Genomic DNA, 22,265 nt, shown 5'->3' on the forward strand with positions numbered 1-22,265 from the left:
GAGGGCAACTCAATATATAAATAAATAAATATAATATAATATATATGTATGTATGTATGTATGTATGTATAATTCTTTTACTTCTCCATCTACGGGGCTCGTGGAGACTTTTTAGCCGACTCCGCTCGGATTAGATTTTTTTCCGGATTCTCTTCGGATTTTTTCTTCGATCCTCATATTTTATGTGTTCATTGTACGTTGTTAATTTTTTTTAAGTATTATTTGTATTGAATTTTAAATAAAAAATTTAAAATAATTTATGAAAGTATGATATACGATGAACAGATAGGAAGTGATGATTGAATAAGATCCAAATCCGACCCCGCTCTATTACTTTTGTTTTAGGTTTTGGCAAATTCATAAATTTGTTCCCGTGGGAGTAGTATACATAATTTAAAAATAAAAGTGGCACATTTTGGAAAGACTCAGATCAGTATAAACAATCATCAAGTTAGAGAGCATCTTCAATGCAAATACTCGGATCTTATATTTAAGTTTAAATATAATACACAACATCATTAAGCATATGAGACTCGTATTTAGGTTTTGAGCCGAAGTGAGACTAAGTTTAAGTTTCAATATGAGATTTAGTTCAAGGTGAAGCCTATGCCAACAAGGAAAAATGTTATTCAACCAAAGAAATAAGATTAGAGCTTTGAGTCCAACTAACACCTATACACACTTACCTAAATTCTCAAAACTTAAATTTGGGTTTTTTTTTTGTTGGAAGGTAAATTTCATTAGTAAAAGTACATAAATGGAGGCCCAAATACATTTCAAAGCACAAAACAAAAAATAAACCCTCAAGGCAGCACAACACGAGAGTCCAACCCAAGCAAAGAGCCCAAAAAAAAAAAATTAAACCACCTTAAAAACTAGCTTCCTCTGCCGCTGCCGAAGCACCTAATGCCGCCCACAAACCAGCACCCCACGCTGGAGATCTCACCAAACACAGGCCCATAATCAAAAAAGAAGAAGACTCCATCTTCCTCCAAACACCATAAAAATTGAATAACCACCAAAGAAAAGAAGCCAGTGGGAAAATACTTTCCCCTAGCAACAAAGCCGAAAACGGTACATTTGGAAGGTGGTGGTGTGTACACCCAAACCGTAGCTCTACACACCTTCCTAGAAAGCAGTGAAACGCGGGTGGAAGACATGGTTGCAAATCCAAAGATTTGTGAGAACGATGGAGGACGGAAGTGAACGGAATAGTTGGAAAATGGATGGATTAGAGTCATGGAGGTGGAAAAAGTGGAGGGAGGAGAAGAAAAATGAAGTTGGCATTGAGGCTTTCCAATTGAGGCCGATGAAAGGCTTACGGGGTCGGAAAACATGGAGAAAACCAAGTGTACAGAGGAGAGAAAAAAGGCAAAAGAGAAGAAAAATGGATGCCACCAACCCTGGCCAACTACTAGGGCCGGGAACTGAAGGAGTTGACGAAATTGGGAGCACTCACACACCAATGAGAAAGCTCCTCACTCAAAGAGGTGGTCTCTCACGCAAAGACTCGAAATTTAAAACTCCAAATTCTCCCACCATTATTTTTTGGACCCAAATATAAAGGTCTGGGATTTGAATATTTGCATTGGAGATGCTCTTAATTCTGCCAAAATGTGTGGACAATGTGAAAAACCTAATAACATCAAGGTTTTAAAAGTCGCTAGGTGCTAGTCAGGCGGCGGGCTGGGGCCTGGGGCCTAGGCGAGCGCCTAGGCGGACTAGGCGGCTAGGTGGGGCCTAGGCAGGCGCCTAGGCGGACTAGGCGGATTTAAGTAAATCTATCATATTTCAGGTAAATAAGTGTCTGCTTCTACTTGAAATATATATAATTTTATCATAAACTACAAAATATAATGCATATATATCATGAAGTATTGGAACATAATGAAAACATATGAAATAAGGATATAATGTTTGTTCATTCAAGTATGCAACAAATCTCTTACAATTTATTGGAAAAAAAACGAAATGCAAAATGAAAGTTACGTATTTTCTGTCCAAGTGAGTTGCGACCTAGGCAGGTCTAGGCGGGTGCCTAGGCAGGCTAGGTGGGTGCCTAGGCGGGCTAGGCTGTGGGCTAGGGCTTAGGCATTAATCGGGGCGGTGGGTTGGGGCCTAGCGCCTAGGCGGGGCCTAGGCGGTGCTAGGCGGGAATTTTTAGAACAATGAATAACATAAGTATGTATCTCACAAGTCTTTTTTATTTGGTTGTCTCACAACCCAAGGCCATCAAAGAATATTGGCATATTACCCTTCAAAATTCAAATGCATTGCCCTTGGCGACCAACAAGCCTGAAAAACTAGATATAACCAACCCTAACATAATGACATTGACAGAAGCATATTACATCAATGAACTCAATTGGATTGTCTATTCTAAAGCTTGGGATTCTCAGCAACTAAGGTTGAACATGAACGGGCAGAGATCGATGGAGGGCATGTTTGTCTAAAGTTCTAATCCAACGGCCAGCTACAGGTCTCTCAAAATGGGCCATCCCTTTTTAATAATTTCATTGATTTTTGCATCAATCTGTCTCTGGATTTTCGGAGGGCAAAGCTCTGCAGCATATCCATTCAGTTTTGCAGCCAAATTTGACCTCTCGAGTTCCTCTTCCCGCAAGTTTCCAATTAACTGGAGAAGAAATGGCCTACGTTTCAGCTCAAACTTCTGCATTTTAAAATCAAGTCAGCCACGGTGAATCTGAGTTGTTTGTATAAAAGCGATTAAGCAACCCCTGTTTTATCCAAGTCAAGCACAGAGTTCATTTATACCATATCAAATTCTAATTTATGGCTTACTATGCTATTATCTCTTTTTTCACAGCTCGAAAGAGCTCCAGTTCAAAAGACGCTCTAAAACTCCAGAAATATGGGAGTGAGGACCAAGAAAGTTTTACAATACAAAGATCTAACCCCAAAATGTCCTGTTAAAGATTGAGGAGAAGAAGAAAAGGATATTGAGTTGTACCTGATGTTCAGGCTCGGCAGGATAAAACGATCCCAGAGGTAGGATTTGAGTAGTTACACTGCTACTTTTTGACTTAGTTTGCTCTCTCTCTTTGCTCGTAGCGGCCAATCTGGACTCTTCAGTTCCATTCGTAAAAATGATAGATCTGTTTATATATGATGAAATCTCACTATGAGTAGTGACTGCAAGTGATGAGTAGATGTTATGCAAGAAAGAGTTGTTTGCTGTCCCAAGTTTTACCTGTATTGGTTACCCACATCAGGACCTTGCCCAAATACTTGCCTATAATCATGACTGGACCAGAAAACCTCCAAAAGTTGCTTGAAGCTAATCCGCCTGTGATCATATACAACCTACATAGCATTTAAAGGATTACACAAGTCACAATCATTCAAACAGAACAAATCAGCTTGAGTTAAAGATGACGAAGTATATGAAACCGACTTAGTAAAAATTGCATATTTGTAATCAAACTAAACTTTCGCCTACTCCTATACTAAAAAAGAAAAGCAAATTGTAGGGATTCACCTTCTCTAATTTTTCGCCAGTAAGCCAAATAACGATAATTATCCTATTTGGTCCAAATCTTGACAAGAAACAAGACACCACATATAGATAATTTTTTCCAATTTGAGCTTAATTAAACCCACCTTTGAATCGAGCAAAAAAAAAAAAAAGGAAAAAAAAAATCATTCATGTAAATCTAAAACCAATAGACAAATGGAAGACCGACCTGGATAGACTCGGCATGATCACCCAAGCTTCTGTACTCAGGGTTGGTTTTGGATCCGCCAGCATAACCAACAGTCGTCTGTACAACTCCATTCAAGCACCCAAAGACAGCTTCAGATCTCCAAAAGCTTCCCAGAGCGAAAACTGCTGTTTTCAGGGACTGGTTGTCAGGTAGGTCTCTTGTGGGTTCGGTGATCCGATCTGGGATCCTGATGGACACGCGTCTCTCGGCCGTAAGAATTGTCAGGAGCACGAATGTTGTTAATAGACGGCTAAGGGAAATGCTGCTGTGAAGAAAAGCCATTGGCTTTGTCTTAGACAAGGTCTGAAAGAAAAGGGCATTAGACTTCCTCGGTTTGGTTAAAATTTCCGAGATGTTATGAAACGAAAGCAAATAAAGAGAATTACAACATAATATAGCGAATTGATGTCATATCAATAATGCCCTATTTTTCCAAGTTACAATGTTTTTATTGGATAACTGAATTAGCTCCTAAAATTGATCAAGTTCAAGGGCCCAACCCAGAACAATCCTCTTCTCATTTCAGCTGATTGTATCTGGAAAACAATACGGTATTATGCCAGACTTTTGATCAACCATCTTTTGAAACTCACATGACCTGAATCAAAAGAAAATGACGACTGCATGCCAACGTGACATTGACCAGATGCCTCCAATCTTTTATCAAAACTAGACAAGATGACCGCATATAGTTCTTTGAAAAACCTAAAAGTAAAGAAATTGAATACGTATTGTCTATGGATGGTTGTCACCATGACAAGTGTTGGACTATATGCCAAAAAGTTTGCTAATACATCATCCATTTTACAATGGCCTTGTTCTTAAACATGTCCTACATGTATCTTCTACATGTAGCCCATGCATGGTATTCCCAATTATAGCTCGGTCATGTGAAACTAGAATATGCACTTGAATAGGAGCTTGGGCTATGAAGTAGGCTTGTGTGCAGAACGCTCAATGCACAGCACTCCAATGTAGCAGCTTTTTAGCTTGTGCCTATATCAGCATGCATGGGACATTTAGATGTGTGACGAGAATTGCATGCTTAGGTTGTAGCTCAGGCATGTGCCAAACACGACCTGACCAAGTAACAATCTGGGCCTGTCTTTGATCTAAAATACTTGGCCTGGAGAAGCAAACTCCTGATAGCACACATAGTCCTATAAGGCTATAACCGAAACATACTTATGATCTTCTAGGCATCATCTCTTTTATTCTGAGTCCACTCATCCAAGCATGACAATTGCCGAACTTGCTGCATCTTCCTCAATTCAATCCATGAGCACACCGTATATTGAGGCAATCTAAACAAATGACGAGTAAGCATCTTCAACCCTCGAATCTAACACCTTGTGACTTATTCTAGTGTAATTTTTCCGAGGCGTGTTTTTATACCGGTGTCATTGATCATTTAAACCGTAATCAGACATTGCCTACCCCCAACACGCATAAGAATAGAAAATGCAACCATATCCAAACCCATTGTAATTTCTAACTAATAAGATTATAACAAAAACAATAATCCAACCTTGCCTATTCAAATTTACTTTTCAATGAAAACCATGAACTCAAAACTAGCAGACGCGTCACTTCAAAATGGTTATTAGTTCCAACCCTAATTCCCAACAGAAATCCAAATTCAAGTTGATGTAACTATTTGTATAATTACACTTATATTTCATATGAAATCACTCGATCTCATGGGTATGAATCCAATGTGGCGCATTGCTATGTTAACGGTATGAGTGCCACCACAATTCATACCAATGATCATCAGATCTAAACAAATCCCATTACAAATTGAAATTAAGCATTGCATTGCACCAATTTTAGGAGATTTAGATGCGTGATTCAATAATTCCGAGCTTGATCGATCCCAAAAGTTTCAGCAATCATTAAATTTTCAAGAAATCCGAGGCTTACCTGCAAACCGGCAAGGAAGGAATCCAACGGCGATTGAAAAGTGAAAGACCGATCTGTCGGACGAGAGAGGGAAGCGGGTGAACCTGGGAAAGGATGATTGAGCCTCAAAACATGTGTTTAATGGGTGAAAAGGGATGGTATGAAAGACTGAGAAAGGGAAGGAAGAGAGCACTGCCGGCGCCGTGATAGGGAGCGAATGCAATTACACATAAAAAAAATCTGGATTTTTGGGGGAAAAAAAAAAATTAGAGGCGGATGGGAAGTGGGAAAATTGTGGGGCTTCTTCATCAAATATTGTTAGTAACGTTTGGCGTCGAAGGTTAACTAAATTTTGTAAATAAAATGACGGGAATGGTAACGGTTGAAAATCTGAGTCAATCGGCCGGAAAATCTGACTTTAGCTTTTTATTTTTGAGTTCAGTAAATAATAAGGAGAGATAAAAGAGATCACCACTGAAATTCATAAAACAGAAAGAAAAAAAAAAGTAGATAAGTCTTGTATTTAATATAAAACTTAATCGTCACTTAGTATTATAATTTAGTGATATTTTTTTTTCTTTATAAAAAGGACAATTAGTGGCAAGTTACGACTATCCACCATTTCGGGCCTGAAGTGAGAGGTCTTAGGTTTAATTCTCGTAAAAAGTAAATTTGAACCATATTATTGCTAGCCTATTGTGAGACTTAACCTATCGTTTTCTAAATCTATATATATATATATATATATATATATATATATATATTATAAAACTTAGTCATATCAAACTCAGCTAAAGGTTTTAGAGGAATGAGAATCCTCTCCAGATCCTCTTTGTGACTATCTCTAGTATCCTCAAATCGTGTATGTTCATTGTACATTGTGCGCCCATGAATCATTTTAAATATTTTTATTTAAAATTAAATATGAATAGTACCTAACAAAAACTGACCGCACAATATACGATGAACGAACACGATTTGAGGATCCAAATAGGATCCTCATTTGTTTTAGAGCATCTCGATTGCAAAAATTTTCATTAATAATGTCATTTGCTAACTCATTTAGCATTTTTATGCAACTTTAAAATTTGTTATTCCAACTCACTATTCGACCAACTCTTCAAGTTTCACTCTTCACCTTAAAATATTAATATTATAAGTTTATCTTAGCTTGTGAAGCCTAAATTTTATTTTTAAACTCTTTACTAAATAATTTTTTTTTTAAAATATTGCAAGACCTAATTTACTAACTTGAAGTAGCAATTAATCTTGTATACAACTACTTTTCAATTTCAAGGGCGGAGCCAATATTTTTTTCTTGAGCGGGCTAGTTGAAATTAGTGTCCTAAAATCATATGTTTTTTTTTCTTATATAAAATTATATAATCTAAACTAAATATTAATAGAACTTTCATTGTCAACCAAAATTCTATTAAATTATCGTTCTAATTAAAACTAAACATAAATAAGAAATATGGGCAGTAATGTGATTGCATACAACTGAAATTTTGTTGTTTGTTTGAAAGCCTCACCTACATATAGTTTTAACATATTTCTGATTAAAAATACTCTCTCTCTCTCTCTCTCTCTCTCTCACTCATAACCATTTTATGCGTGCATGTACTTGTAATCAATATAAAAGAATAACAATACAACATAAACAATTCTTGAAATCATAATCCTAACCAATAACTCAAGGGAAGAGGATCCTTTCCGGATCCACTTTGTGGGAATCCTAGGAATCCTCACATCCTAGCCGTTCATCGTACATTGTGCGACTAGTTTTCATCAGGTACTATTTGTGTTTAATTTTAAATAAAAAAAGTCAAATGATTTATGACCGCACGATGCACGATAAATGATTATAATGTGAGGATCCCTATGATCCTCACAATTTAGATCTGAATGGGATCCAAATCCAACTTCAAGGACCATATAAAGAAAGGAAAACTAATGAAAATGGCATGAAAACTTTGAGTTTTAACGATAAGGACAAAATAAAGGGTAAAGTGAATAGTACCATGATTGACTTTTTAATGTAAAAATGTGGTTTTTCGTTTAAGTGAACAGTATCGCAAGCTTTACGTTAAAACTCTCTATAAAGAATTAACCTACTAAATAAATCAAGAATAAGTAAATAAAGCAATTAAGAATGTACCGAATGGCCACTTAGTACTACGATCTTGTAGTATTCCTCTTTATTTGGAAGTGAGACGTCTTATGTTCGAATCTCGTGGATTGTGAATTCGATATCAAATTAGGCCCATTGTGTGGCTTTGCCAAACTTCCCCTCCACTTAATGTAAAAATATTGATGTACTAACAAAAGAATGTACCGAAGGTTACATTCATTGGAAAATCGTAACGAAACGTAAGGAATTGCGGAGATAGGGATTTAATTGTAAACTAAATTCTTGAGTAAGAAGTACAGAGGCTAAATCGCATAGAGTAAATGGTATTTTTCTTCAATGAATAGGATAGAAGGGGGAGGGGCGATAGAACTAATTTATTATTTTTAGCATAAAAAATATTATTTATTACCTCCTCTACTAAATATACATAAAATAATAATATGTATTGGAATGGAGTGAGCTATATAGGCTACATCCTTAACATAAATCATTAAAGCATGAGTTGAAAAGAAAGGGTAGTGCTATTCACATATCCTTATTAATTTTTTGTCATTGATCTTCATCAATTCATTCCATGTGAAGGTCGAAAACTAGAGAGGGATGTGTGAGAAATAGAAATGGGTGAGTAGAGAGGACTGCACTTACAATAAACCTTCCTGGGCTACAGCCCACCTTAGCCTTGTGGGTGGCTATGTCCGTGATCAATTTGCTAATTGGGTTGCTACTTTCGTTTGAGTTGCATTGTTTCTATGTGGCATAGTAAATCTAATTGAGTTTAAACAAATTGAAGAACACTTTGTTATTTAAAAAACATTAAAATTTCATCGTGATAATTAAGTAGGCAAACGATTTTGGATTGAATTTAATTTTTGCAAGAATGATCTATGAATCGAGACTTACAAAGTAGACGGTTCAGATCGTTAAATTTTGATGTGGAAATCCCCATTTTAAAAATAAATAAATAGGAATCTCTTTCCTTAAAGGGTTTGTATATACATATCAAATGGACAAATACATAAAATTCAATTGTTAATAAACGCACTTTTCTATTTATACTTTATTTTAATAATAAAGTTTAAATATTAACTAACATGTAGTGATGTCCATACTCACATTAGGAATAAAAAGTAAAATAATTAATCCCAACTCGTAGAACCCACCCACCCACCCAAACTTGCGTAAGAATGGTTTGGTTTGCCCATTTTCTTGGGATGGCAATGGGTTCTAACATTGCCAACCCAAAGCTATTGGGTTAGCCAACGACTTGAAGCCTAACTCGACCAATCCACCCGAAAGCCCACTCCTAATCTAAAATGGGTCAACCATAACTATTTGGTTCGAACTCGCTGTATATGGTACTAAGTGTCTTAATGCAAATGGTTTTTTTTTTTTTTTTGTGAATTTACATCTTAGGTTTGATTCGCCTTGCTAAAAAAATAAGGCTATTTATGATTTAAATCCATCTCAAGTCGGGTAAAATGATGTAAAATAATAATTTTGGGTGAAAAATGTAAATATTTATATGAATTTGCATCTTCTTTTTCATCTCAGAAGAGAAAAGGAAAGCAATAAAATGGAAGAGGTGGGTCAAACCACATTTACATATCTCCAAAACACAAGGGCTTGTACTTAAAATGTTACTCCCAACAGAGATGCTGCTCCTGCAACCTCCTATATATCATTCAGCAAACTCAACTCTTAATTTAGGAAAATCAAACAGTTTGTGCCTCAACAATGAACCCTCTTCCCACCAGCAACCACAGCTAGTTGCTTGAGAGCGATACGAATCTTTCTCTTTCAGTGGCTTCTGAGTACCAACTATCGCTTAGTCTAATGGTGCTTCTTTGATTTCTGTTAGTTTGTGTAATGAGACATCCATGTGCGGATTTGTCCTTCTATTAAGGGTTGAAAAGAAAACCAGCAACACCAAAGTGTGGAGAATTTGGACTTACCTCATCTTAAACAATCAAATTCACATGGATTTGATCAGCATAATGTTCTAAAATCTCACGAAACAATCTAAGGAAAGACAATTTAATATTTTTTTGCAAAAAAATATGAAGAAAAAATTGAATTAATGGATCTTTTTTGTTGCTCCTGTGTTCAGAAAAGATAAAAAACTACAAAGAAAAAAATATATAAAAGAAGAGAGGCATCTGTTCTCTTACTCTTCCTCAATGTCAAGGCCTGGTACGTATTCCAAGCTCACGTCGAAAACAACCGGACTGCTTGGAGCCACCCTTGGTCTCCCTGGAGCTGAATTGAGACCCTTGGGAAACGCCAGCTAATAAAAAACAGAGGAAAAAGGCACAAAGGTTAGAACCCTCCTGCTGTGATTTCTTAGAATAAGCACTTCAACAGTTCAACTGTAAAGCACTCCAAATGCACAATGCTTGGAATAAGGTCCTAGGTTTTTTTCGAGACCTTTCTTTTTCCTTTTTAGTTTTCAAAGAAAGCCAAGTAAAAGCCTTACCGATCCTGGGATGTAGAGTCGTCGCTTCCCACCTACTTTCATGGACAAGATCCCTTCATCAAGTCCCTTGATCACCTGTTCCACTCATTTGAATTACAAATATTAGCAAACATTCATTTCCCCTACGAAAGTTGTTCCGCTTTGGAATTTCCTATAACAAACTGAAAATGTGATAAAGCACTTCAAATGATGCAGTAAGAACCCTTGAGACATCACTTTAGTCATCTATGATTTGATTCTTTAGGGTTTCTTCTTTTTATTAATTTTTTTGCTTGCGTTATTGTATGATAACATGCTATCCCAGAACAACATCAATACCCCTTATTCCATTGATTACTGGGAAACCAAATGTGTCGTGTTTGGGGGTGTGTTAATTGTTTCAAGAAGACTCAATGTTAAGTAGACTGAATTTGAAATCTACCTACAAACAGACCACAATATCATAACCCGAATTACTCTTCTCAAGTGACGAGGTGGGGTGATGGAAACAAAATAGAATGAATAAAAAATAAATGCTTGAAGACATTTGTAGAGCTTACCTGACCAGAGCCAACACGAAATATATAAACTTGACCCTTCTCCAATGAACTGTACAAATGAAGAAAGAGTAAAAGAGTAAGAAACTGAGTCTAGTCCTACCCACCATCAAAACTTGTCAAGTACAAGACACGTTACACAGAAAAAAAGATAAAAATGTAGGACGGCTCCACAAATTAAGCCCGGCACAGCAAACCTTTAGGAAATAACAAGACTATACAGTTATACATTACCAATATGAATTTTATCTCTCTCAGATACCTTATTGTTGGATAATAGTAGCCTTTTATAAATATCATTAAGCAGCAAGCAAAAGTTATGCACTGTGGTTTTACACTAGTTAGTCTACGCACGATACAACCAGTAATCAGCACCCTGAAACCCTGAACCGTAAGTCCTCTGTGATTTGATCAGAAGGAGAAGACCCACAGTTTTGTCTTTCTCCCCAATGGTGCATATGTAGAGATTGAAAATGCGGATCATTTGTTTCTTCACTGTCCAATAGCATTATACTGGTGGTTGAGTCTGTTCAGGGAAGTTGATTGAGTTGGGTAAACCCAACTACATGCATAACCCTTTTTCGTGAGAAGCACAATAAGTTTAGTGATGGTAAGAAGGCAAAAGGTATTATGGAGTAGTAGTCTGTATAAACTCGGATGTGGGGGAAATGGGCTGGAGGTTTCATGGGACAAACTCAGAATTTGGTGTCCAAAATTTTCAAACAAAAAAATAAATAGAGGATTAGGTGAGAGTAGCTCCTCATTACCGGTCAAAGGCACAAACTGCCACTCTCAAACCTGAAAGAGAGGACAATAATGACAAATAGAAACGAGGGTTCCAACGTTCTCTTTGTTGATTCAGAATTTCAGATCTTTAGAGGGACAACTTGTCCGCAGCTATATTTTATTTTTCATAAACTTATGTTTCTTACCAAAAGATCATCTGATCTACATTAAGCCATTTCATTTCTATTTTCCACTTCTATCAAGATATAACAATATGCTTACCTGTCAAATATTTGTCCAGATGGAACCATGGCTACATAATTCGCTGCTACCTGTTAATACAGAAATTATGCAAACAGCGCCAATGTAATAAGAGTCAGAAACACAAAAAACAAATGTCCATAAATCGACAGGGTAGATTTAAGTATGCACAATCCTCTCTGCTATGGCTTCAGAAGAAATAACCACCAGTGACTCTATAAAGGACTGTAAGAAGTCTATTGGTAAGAAAGAGGGAATCACAAAAGAGCCGAGATGAGGGGGCCAGAGACAATATCAGATAAGAAAATTTCATTCAATTTTTTTAATAATCAAGCGCATGCTCATAACACAAACCAAGTATGAGAATCAATCAATCAATCAATCAACATAATCAAGAAACCCACAAACATCAAACGCTTTCAGAAAATCCCATTTTTTTTCTAGATTGTAGGGTAAGGCTAGCCGACATTCACCTCTCCCAGACCCTGCGTAAAGCGGGAGCCTTGTGCACTGGGTACGACCTTTTTTTTTAGTGAAATCTAGTTCTCACAAGCCAGGATGATTTAAATCTTACTCACCTGAAAACCGACTGGTGGACTGGGGCCTTGACCAACTTTAATATCCTTGTACTGCAAACCAGACTCTGTAGTTACCATAGGCACCTTCAACAAAGTGACAATTTCAAACATCATTTACCAGTACAATTGATAGATCATATCAACAAAAGGCATTTGCCACTGACAGACACCCACTGAACTCGCAAAAGAAAAGAATCGGTATGACCACTTTAATAAAAAACAATCCAGTCCTTACCAAATGAAGGCCACAGTGTGCATTCATATGAGCTGTTATAAAGTTGTGCAAGTATTTCTCAAGCTTAAGATGGCTCCTGCGGGAAGCGTTGTGAAGACCTCACTTCTACTCAATTTTCTTTAACTTGGTATCTATTTTATTGACATGGTTGATTGTTTTAGGGTGCAGAATCATAATTTAGAACTTAGATTTATAACCTTGGATTGGTTAATAACTTTGAGATAATCCCTATCTATTTTGAACCTAAACGTTAATGCCTGGAAAATATCATTTATAGCTGATTCTAAAAGACCTAAGTAGAACTTTTTCTTTGGGCGAGCTACAGAAAAAAACTTTCCCCTAAAACGTAACTTCGTTCATTCCAGTTTGAGCTAATTTTTAAAGACTTAAGAGTTTAATCAAGATATTATTTCCTAAACTTTATATTAATTTCAAGGACTTAAGAGAATAAATCGAGACATCAGTAAAATCCAAGTTTTACAGCCTGCTAGAGTTTTGAGGTGAATAATTAACAGCTGAACTCCCATAACATATAGAATGCAGCCAAGGGATCAATTCAACCTCACCATACATTTTCAAGCTCCTTCTCGCAAGAATTATCACACAGTCGAGGCTTCTCTTCTGGGGGCAGACCAGCTCCCTCAGCTTCAAATGCGCCTGTCACAGCGCTTGAAACTCCGAAAAGCAACCCTATCATATCTCTTCTTTTGATCACATTAAACGCATCCTTACATACTCTTGACCTTGTAGCATTTACAGTAACTTGTGAATTAGAACATCGGATAAGCATCCCTTGAACCCTGTCGCAGGAAACGCCTTGGTAATCTGCGGACATCCTTTTTCCAGAAGATGAACCTAACTTGTAGGAAAAGCAACAGAACTAAAACTGTGATATTGCATTTCGGTAGAACTTAAAAAGAGAAACAGCATATCTAAAGCCGCGGCATACATACACACGAGCAAGCACAAAGCTTCTTGGATTGGATCACAAGCCGTTTAAACACCTTTTGATGTATCAATTTTTAGGCCTCGTTTGCTCTCGAGGATTGAATTGGAATGGATAATTCACTACATTCTCGATTGGTCTCAACATTTTCGTCTCTCCCTCCAAACAGAGGGGAAAATGTTACAGTTACGAATTTAGGGTTTGTAATGAATCACACTGAGATTGATAAGAACTACGAAGATGGTAAAGTAATGCATGGATTGTAAATAAATAAATTAATAAGAAAAATGAAGAACAAAAGTGATTACCAAATGGAAAGAGCAGAGTGGAGGAAGACGAAGCCATGCTGGAAGTGAGGAGTTTGTAACGTCCACAAACGGATAACGAAATCTTGTTGTTTGTATAAATATGGTCGGTCCAGCCTGGGCGCAGATCTGGTGTGCCAAGGTTTCCTCTGCCCACCCTCTGCCTGCATTTCACACCAACTTAACTCCGTTAACTCTATAAAAAAATAAAAAACTTAGAAAAAGACACTACAACCGGACAACACCAAAGCCCCCCCAGCCTACCTCCGCCGCCGACAACCGCTCATCTATGCCGCCAGTTAAACCTCATCTTGTGCACTCTCTCCCTCTTTCAGAATCTTCAGGGAACTTGATCGAAAAATGGGAGGCCCGTTCTCTGTTTTGGGCTTTTCATTTTCTTCTAATTTTTTGCTTTTAAAAAAGAAAAATTTAGTTTTTTTTTTTTTTTTGTCAAAACATGGGACTTTAATTTTAATCTAATTGAAATGTTTACATCCATAGTAAGAATATTAAATAAAATTTTAGGGCCTATCTCGTCCCAAACAAATGGACCACCATGTTTGGCAATAAACGAGGCAGCCGTGTGAGCAGCCAGGTTGCTTCCCCGCAGCACAAACCTTATTTTGACATCTCCAATATGATTCACCAAAAAGAATCAATATCAAACAGAAGATATTCCAAATCAGCATCCACTTCAATCTCCTTATTAATCATTCGCAATAGCACCTGGGCATCCGATTCAATCTCCACCTTCGTAAATCCTTCGTTTTTACAAAACACAAGTGTTGCACGAATGGCATCCGCTTCCGCCAAGATTGCCGAATTAAAAGGCCTATTTCCCCCCTTCTGCTCTCCGCAAACACCCTGCAAAATCTTGAATCACCCACCCATAACTCCCCAGCTGCATCTTCGAATTCCATGATCCATCACAATTTACTTTCAAAGTACCAAACTTTGGTTTCCTCCACCCTTCAGTTGCTCCACCGTTCTCTCGTGCCCCACTTTCCTTTTAGTTAACCAAAGAATCCCTCACCTCCTTCTCAAATACCCAATGCTCACCCACATGTCTCCTCCATACCTCAATTGCCTCCATTGGATTCCATGTTTTCCCTTGAAACACCACATCTTCCTGCCTTACCATTCCTTTAATACGTGACAGCAAAGCCTCTCAACATTCCTTAAAGTCTTTTCCCACCAGAGACAACGAATCAATTGTAATGGGCAGCAAAACCAGAACAGTTTACTAAATACACAAAAAAAAAAAAGATGTTCCTCCGTTTCCTCCACAGCGCCACACATCGCACACCTACCATCCACATTCATACGTCTCTGAAGCAAGTTCTTTCTTATCGCCAGCGAACCGTTGCAGCATCTCCACATAAAGTTTATTAGGAACATGAAGCCCCCAAATTCCTTTCCACAACCAGTCCCATTCATCTTTCCCACTTGCCATGCTCGTATCTCTTCTCCCAAACTCCCCATTCGCTTGCAACTCCATCGCCACCTTATACCCCGTTCGAATCGTATACCTTTCATGTTTCGTATGATGCCAAATAAACCTGTCCTTACAGCCCAACAAACTCAATGGTATTCCTAAAATTAACTTTGACTCTTCCTCATCAAAAAACTCATGTACCATCTCCATATTCCACCCACCCAACTCAAAATCAATCAAATCGCTCACCCATTCCGGCCTTAAGGCATTTCGAGTTTGAAGTTTGAAAGTGTTAGGTATAGGAATTCAAGGATCTCCAGTGACTTTGATATTCGTTCCATCCCCCACCCTCTAGCGCAACCTCCTTTCAAGAAATTTTTTTCCCTGAAAAATACCTTTCTAACCCCATGATGATTTATACCTCAACTTTGCATCCAAAAAAGTTGTGTTCGGAAAGTATTTATCTTTAAGTACCTGAGCCAATAGCGAGTCCGGAGCCATCATTAAACGCCAGCCAAGAACACAAGGTTGAAGCATTGTAAGTCCTTAAACCCCAATCCGCCCCCTGCCTTTCTCTTTTTCAATTTTTCCCATGCAATCCAAGGCATTCCAGAATTTTTTTTGTTTCCCATCCACTAGAATCTCGCTATTTCCCGCTCCATCTCTTTGCACGTACTCACCGGAAGCTTAAAACAAGACATCACGTAGTTTGGCATAGCCATTGCAACCGCCTTAATTAACACCTCTTTACTGCTTGAGACAAATATTGCTCCGCCTATCCATTAAATCGTGCATCCATACCCTTTCGGACTTCTTCGAACACCACACGCTTGGAATGCCCAAAATCTACTAGCAAACCCAAGTACTTCCCAAAACAATCTCTATCTTGAATATTAGTCCATTGCCCAATTGTCTTCCTTTGCCGTTTAGAAAAATTAGCTCCAAAAAATAAGGAGCTTTTCTCCCGATTAATAAATTGCCTGGAACTGTCCGCATAACAATCAAGCACCTCTATTACTCCCTGGACCTCTTGTACCGAAGCTTGATAAAAAATCACCGAATCATTCGCAAAAAATAGATGTGAGATAGACACAACCCCCGGGGCAACCTGCATACCGTGAAGCACCCCAATTTCTTCATTTCGACGTAAAAGTGCCTATAAACCTTCTGCACAAATAAAAAACAATAACGGAGACATTGGAACTCATTGCCTAAGACCCCTCTGTGGTTGAATGTATCCGCTTGGCGAACCATTAATCAAAATGCTATAAGTAACAGTGGAAATGCATGCCTCAATTCTCTTGGAAAATTCTTCACAGAAACCCAGTTTACGCATCATTGCCAACAAAAAATTCCACTCCACCTTATCATACGCCTTCACCATGTCTAATTTCATAACCAAATGTTAATCTTCACCAGCTGGCTGCATCTTTAAAGAATGCAAAATCTCATGAACAACCAGGATATTGTCTTGGATTTGCCTCCCCGCCACAAATGCGGATTAATTCATACTAATAATTCTTGGCAAAACCACCTTCATTCGGTTCATGATAATCTTCGCAATGATTTTATATAACACATTACATAAAGAGATCGGTCGTAATTGTGTCATCTTCCTTGGGCACGCAACCTTTGGGATTAGCACTATATGCGTATGATTGATTTTTTCCAACAATATACCTGAATGCCAGAAAGCCTGCACCATCAAAATAATCTCACCCCCACCACCTCCCAATGATCCTGAAAAAAACCACTCGAGAACTTATCCGAACCTGGCGACTTAAAAGCCGGAATTTGAAAAGCTGCACTCTTCATCTGATATAGGCATTATCAGCTCCTCATTATCCCCCATACTAACTGATCGGATCATATTTATATATATTTTTACTTTAAATTCACTCGTCTTTTCTTAGTTAGTTCCTTACATTTTTGAGCTATTTACGTTATTTTTGTGTTTATAGGATTTGTTATGCAAAGAAAATAAAAATAGCACAAATGAGTTTTAAATAATAAATTCGTCAAAAATTGCTTTAGTCGTTCTCATTCTGTCATGGATTATTGGTAGAATTATGTCACGGCATAAACAAAAGAAATGGGGAGAGTCGGTCAAAGAGGGAGCAAGAGAGCATCATGATTTATATTTTTTTTTTACCTCGTTGACTCCCATATTCTTCACTTCTGAAAACAACAGGAAGTTGCTTTGCAGCTGGAAAGAAAGGAATCCAAGGTGGAAACGTGAGGAGTGGAAGGCAGGAGTATGCGGGAAAAGATGGAATAGAAAAACAGAAAACAAAAAGGCAGATGCTGCTTTGGCAGCAGCGGGGGCGCATAAAATAAGGAGTGAGGACGTGCAGCAAAGGGCCAGCGAAGGAAAGAGAGCTGCTTTGCAGCTGGGGGAATAATTTTAGAAAGAAGAAAGAAAAAGGTTGCCTTGGCAGCTGGAAAGAAGAAGAATAAAAACAGCTGCCCTTGGCAGCTGGGAAAGGAGACAGAGAAGAGTGGAAATCCGTGAGGAGAGGGGGGGGAGCTGCCTTTGGGCAGCTCGCAGACAGACGCAGCGGAACAGAAAAATAACTGGGCGGAGAAAGCTGCCTTAGGCAGTGAGAAAAACAGAAAATTAGAAGGCAGCAAGGCTGCCAGAAAGAAAAAGAATAAAAAAATTAAAAGAAGTTAGAACCAGCGTGGGAAAGCAGGAGGGCTGCCCTTGGGCAGCGTGGGCAATAGGGAGAGGCTGTTGGATACGGGGGAGATGTGAAAGAAGAGTTGCCATTTGGCAGCTGGAGCTGGAGGGCAAGTGAAAGCTGCTTGGCAGCGTGCAGCAGAGGTCAGAGATAAAAAGGGGACGCAGGGAGAGGACCGAGAGTGCTGCCATTGGGCAGCTTGAGGAAGGGAAATCAGTGGCGAGGAGAGAGAGAGACGACGCATGCCAGGAGAGAAGTGACGCGGGGAGGAGTCCAGGGAATTGTCAGCAAGAGGAAGACAGGCAGACGCAGCTGATCACCTTCTTTCGGTTTAATCTTTCCAAACTTCTATTTTATTTCGGTTTTAATAATGTGTAATTAAATTTATTTTGGCTAGAGGTTAATTCAAAGTCATGGATATATTTGTAATATGAATTGATTACCTTCAGTTGTGATTTATAAGTTGTGAATTCAATTTACTTATCCGTTCGTATAAAAACTGATTTGTGTATGTTGGTTGAGAGTGCACGCTTAATTTACATGCATGAATTTGATGCTAGAATATAAGTGAATTTCACCTAATCGTTATGAACTTATTTTCACAAGTAGTAAAGGTTGCTAGTCACAATCACGTTAAGTAAATTCTTGGTAAGAGTATCATGCTTTTCATAGTTACGAATGCCTCGTCAATGCTTATAGTTTTCACAAAGTTTAATGATCTTTGATTGTATCTCTATTGTGCTTTTCACGTAGGGGACTTTTGAAGAATGTTTTGAATTGTTGTATGCGTTTTCCCGTCCAATTCAATAACTTAAGGAAAACTTGAAGATTAAAAAAGTGCTGTTCACGGTTAATCTGGAGTATTGAAATTTACAATTTATTAAAAGAACAACTGGAAATCATTTTGTATGCAAGTATAACATGTGTGGAGAAGAACCCTCTAGCTAGTCCGTCATTTATCATTTTACCTTAATTTTACGTTTTTATCAATTCTGTAATTTAATTAAGTTTAATTTAATTTTCATCAAAACCAAACACCCATCCATTATTAAATTATTTTATTTAGTTAGTTTTCTTTATTGTTAGTCTTTTAATTTAATTTCCGTCCATTTCAGTTCCTAGTGTTTAATTTAATTGTTTTCATTATTTTGAGTCATTTTAAGTGTGTTTCGAGTTATTAGAGTTTTTAGCCTAATTTTGTGTCCTTGAGTCTTATTTAATATTTTTAAATTAATTTAGAATAGATTAGCAATCCCTCCTAATCCCCGGCCTAGAACGATACCCTACTTACATCTATACTACAATTGTCAAAAAGAGGGTTTAATTTGTGTGCTTAGTTATTTTACGCATCAAATTTTGGCGCCGTTGCCGGGGATTAGTAACTTTGCTAATCCTTTTATTTTTGTTTATGTTTATATTGGTGTTTGTGTATTTTACTTTTGATATTTGATTTATTTTTCTTTCTTTGATTTTAGGCACAAATGGAGCTGAGGGAAATTTAAAGGAAAGATGCGTCCGGCTAAAGACGTTAAATCAAGCGCTTCTTGGGAGGCAACCCAAGCATTCAACGAAGGGAGACTTTGGAATCGCTAACCCAATCAGATTTGCATTTTTACACCCTTATCTTTACTGCTTTCATTTTGTTTTGTTTAGTTAGTTGTGTTATTTGGTTGATTTCTGTGAGTTTGTATTACTTAGTTTAAGTGTGGGGGAAGGTTAACCAAAGTCTCTTTACATTAATTTACATAAAAAAAAATTAAATTAAAAAAAAAAAAAGATAAAATTTAAAATTAATGATAAAAAAAAAAAAAAAAAAACAATTAAAAAATCAAAAAAAAAAAAATACATAAAAAAAAAAAAAAAAAATTAAAATTAAAATTTTACAATGATGTAAACTAATAGTATTCATTGGTCGGGTGGTGCTTCAGTAGTAGGCGGGGCTTCAGCAGTCGGCGGGGCCACAGAAGGAAGAGGCAGCAGAGGTTGATCAGTTGGAGCTTCACTACGCGGTGCCGCCCCAGAAGACGAAGGCAGATGCGGTTGGAACAAACCCACAAACCTCCGATGATCAAGTAAAATTTGACCATCGGTGTCCTGCATCTGGTCAATCTTCCTCTTCATGCTGGTGGCATAGCTGTGTGCGAGCTTGTGCAATTCCTTATTCTCATGCTTGAGCCCTTTAATCTCTTGCTTGAGACTCTGTATTTCAGCCACCAAGGATTCAACGTGACGGGTTCGGGCATATAGGCGTTGGGCCATGTTGGATACGGAACCCGCACACTGCACACTGAGAGCCAGAGACTCCTTGACCGCCAATTCATCAGACCGCCTTGCGAGCAGTCTGTTATCTCTGGGAGTGACAAGGTTTCGGGCCACCACCGCAGCGGTCATGTCATTTTTCATCATCGAATCCCCCACGGTAAGGGGACCGGTAGGGGATATGAAGGATGGCCGCCATATGTTGTCTGGTGAAGGCGGAGCTGCCTCTTCACCAATGTTCAAGTCAAAACGACGATCAGAAGGGCCAGACATTTTTCAGAGGTGGTAAAGAAAGAAGAGAGTTGGACTGATCAAGATTAAACAAGTGCAAGATGGGAGTGTTTACAGGAGGGTACTCAAGTGTGTTGTGGAACAAAATTAACGCCTCTATAAAAAGAAGAAATCAAAGAGGCGCTCCTCAGAGAAGCGTCCTCTCGCAAATCGAAGAGTCGGGGCTTCTTTCTCAAAAGCCGGATTCTTTTCTCAAAAGAGGAGTTTCCGTTCTCAAAAGCCGGATTCTTTTCTCAAAAGAGGCGTTCATTTCTTAAAAGTTGGGCTTGCTCAGAAACCACGAGCCGAACCCCGGATTTCGCAAGATCAATTCGTCCAGACGTGTTGTCACCCGTCACACGCAAACTCAGCTCTGCGAAAATCACGGGCAGTCTGTCGAAGTGCCGATTCCAACCATCTGTCTCTCTCAGCCTAGTCAGCACTTGTCACATGCAACTGGCAGCTTTGCGGAAATTACGGGCAGCTTTGTCAGAAAGCGCGTAATTTGTATTCTTCACCCATCCACCGGCTGCCGACACTAAGTGAGAGAACAGTTCCGGTTGTGAAGACAAGTCCTATAAGTTTCTACCTTCGCCTTCCACAGCAAAAGCACACTCTCTCAGCACACCCTCTCAACACCTCTTCATCTCCGAAAATGCATTCCCAAAGAATCCTCTCGAGTCACTCTGTGTTCCTCATTCCTTGGGATACTCCTGCGAACAACCCATTCAAAGCAAAAGTATTTCATATCATAAAGGTTGAAAGCAAGAGTATCTCATATCATGCTTTCTCCATGTCCTTCTCCTTGTCTTTGTTTTCCGACAAGGAGAAAGAGAGTAATCGGCCAGCATTTGGTATCAATCTTCCAATCTGGAGCCAACTGCCTGGAACCCTTTCCTGATTGCTTACCTAGCCTTGCTCTCGAGTACTCATCTTCATCATTTTATGCTTTCTCTTCGTCTACCACATCTGCCTGGGGGACAGTAAGGGAAGTGAAAATGATACCTCGAAGCATGTGGAGACAATTCAGCTAGGGACAAGGAGAAAGAAAGCAAGAGGTGGGCACTTGGAAAGATTGAAGAAAGAAATAAGGATCAACACCTTTCCCTCGTGCCTGCCCGTTGTGCAGAAGAAACAAGCAGAGAAGAATGCAGCTTGCACAATCATCCCAGCGGAAGGAGTCCGAACTGAGGAACTAGAGAAGCTGCCACATCTGCTTGGAGAACAAATAAGGAACTGCAACATAACCAAAGAGCAAAGCTTCGCCGTACAATATCATCAAATCATCACTTGCAAGTAAAAAGCTAAGTGTCACCCTGTTCAAGAGGAACGCTGTGGAAAGTCAACAAGCACGACCAATGATTACTTATTAGTTTTATTCATTATCTTTTATCGTAATTTTCAATTTTTCGTTTGCAATTTTTTTTTTTAATTAATTTTCTTGCGTTACTTAACTGAATTATTTCTTTTCTTTGCAGGAACTTTTGGTTCTTTCCACCCTTGAAGCTGATTGCAGAATTTTAGCTTGGGGGTCATCGCTTGATTTTACTGCAAATTAGGGAAGTTTTCAGTCCAATTGTTTTATTTTGTTTCTTATTATTTATTTATTTTATTTTTATTTGCATTATAGTGTTTTCTGACATTGGGGACAATGTCCAGTTTAAGTGTGGGGGTAGAAATCTCCAGAATTTCATTTGTTTCTGTGTTGCTGTTTTTTGTGTTCTTAATTAGTTTTGTTTTCTTTTAAAAAAAAATTTAAATTAAAAAAAAAAAAAATTTCGGAAAATTTTAAAAAATAAAAA

At 38.1% G+C, this 22,265-nt stretch overlaps 2 protein-coding genes across 3 annotated transcripts; both read right to left on the reverse strand.

Moving 5' to 3' along the window:
• Nucleotides 1-2,186: 2,186 nt before the first annotated feature.
• On the reverse strand, nt 2,187-6,112 carry LOC139194902 (peptide methionine sulfoxide reductase A5). Its single transcript, XM_070819935.1, has 5 exons — nt 5,649-6,112; nt 3,705-4,028; nt 3,212-3,324; nt 2,972-3,116; nt 2,187-2,671 (listed from the first exon to the last, which is right to left on the reverse strand). Exons 2-5 carry the CDS (start codon nt 4,005-4,007, stop codon nt 2,474-2,476), a joined length of 759 nt encoding a protein of 252 aa, XP_070676036.1. The 5' UTR covers nt 4,008-4,028; nt 5,649-6,112; the 3' UTR covers nt 2,187-2,473.
• A 3,125-nt stretch (nt 6,113-9,237) lies between these two features.
• Nucleotides 9,238-14,300, reverse strand: LOC139194903 (peptidyl-prolyl cis-trans isomerase FKBP16-3, chloroplastic). 2 transcript variants are annotated; one of them, XM_070819937.1, is made up of 9 exons: nt 14,083-14,300; nt 13,822-13,982; nt 13,139-13,422; nt 12,333-12,416; nt 11,776-11,825; nt 10,771-10,819; nt 10,232-10,306; nt 9,927-10,042; nt 9,238-9,715 (listed from the first exon to the last, which is right to left on the reverse strand). In XM_070819937.1, the coding sequence occupies exons 1-9, from the start codon at nt 14,103-14,105 to the stop codon at nt 9,712-9,714; spliced, it is 846 nt and encodes a 281-aa protein (XP_070676038.1). In that variant the 5' UTR covers nt 14,106-14,300; the 3' UTR covers nt 9,238-9,711. The 2 variants fall into 2 exon arrangements, with proteins under 2 accessions (XP_070676038.1, XP_070676037.1); XM_070819936.1 differs by lacking the exon at nt 9,238-9,715 and having other exon boundaries at nt 9,817-10,042.
• Nucleotides 14,301-22,265: the final 7,965 nt, after the last annotated feature.

Source organism: Malus domestica, chromosome 04 (assembly GCF_042453785.1).
Source record: "Malus domestica chromosome 04, GDT2T_hap1".
Lineage (NCBI taxonomy): Eukaryota > Viridiplantae > Streptophyta > Magnoliopsida > Rosales > Rosaceae > Malus > Malus domestica.

What these genes read in the sequence shown, in the direction of transcription:
- LOC139194902 (XM_070819935.1), bottom strand. Translation starts at nt 4,007, where the DNA reads ATGGCTTTTCTTCACAGCAGCATTTCCCTTAGCCGTCTATTAACAACA. An exon ending in ATCATGCCGAGTCTATCCAG is followed by an intron (nt 3,325 to 3,704) that starts GTCGGTCTTCCA and finishes AATGCTATGTAG; the next exon opens with GTTGTATATGATCACAGGCG. An exon ending in GATGTGGGTAACCAATACAG is followed by an intron (nt 3,117 to 3,211) that starts GTAAAACTTGGG and finishes ATATATAAACAG; the next exon opens with ATCTATCATTTTTACGAATG.
- LOC139194903 (XM_070819937.1), bottom strand. Translation starts at nt 14,105, where the DNA reads ATGAGCGGTTGTCGGCGGCGGAG. An exon ending in TTCGTGTTGGCTCTGGTCAG is followed by an intron (nt 10,307 to 10,770) that starts GTAAGCTCTACA and finishes TGAGTGGAACAG; the next exon opens with GTGATCAAGGGACTTGATGA. An exon ending in GACTCTACATCCCAGGATCG is followed by an intron (nt 10,043 to 10,231) that starts GTAAGGCTTTTA and finishes GTTTTTTATTAG; the next exon opens with CTGGCGTTTCCCAAGGGTCT.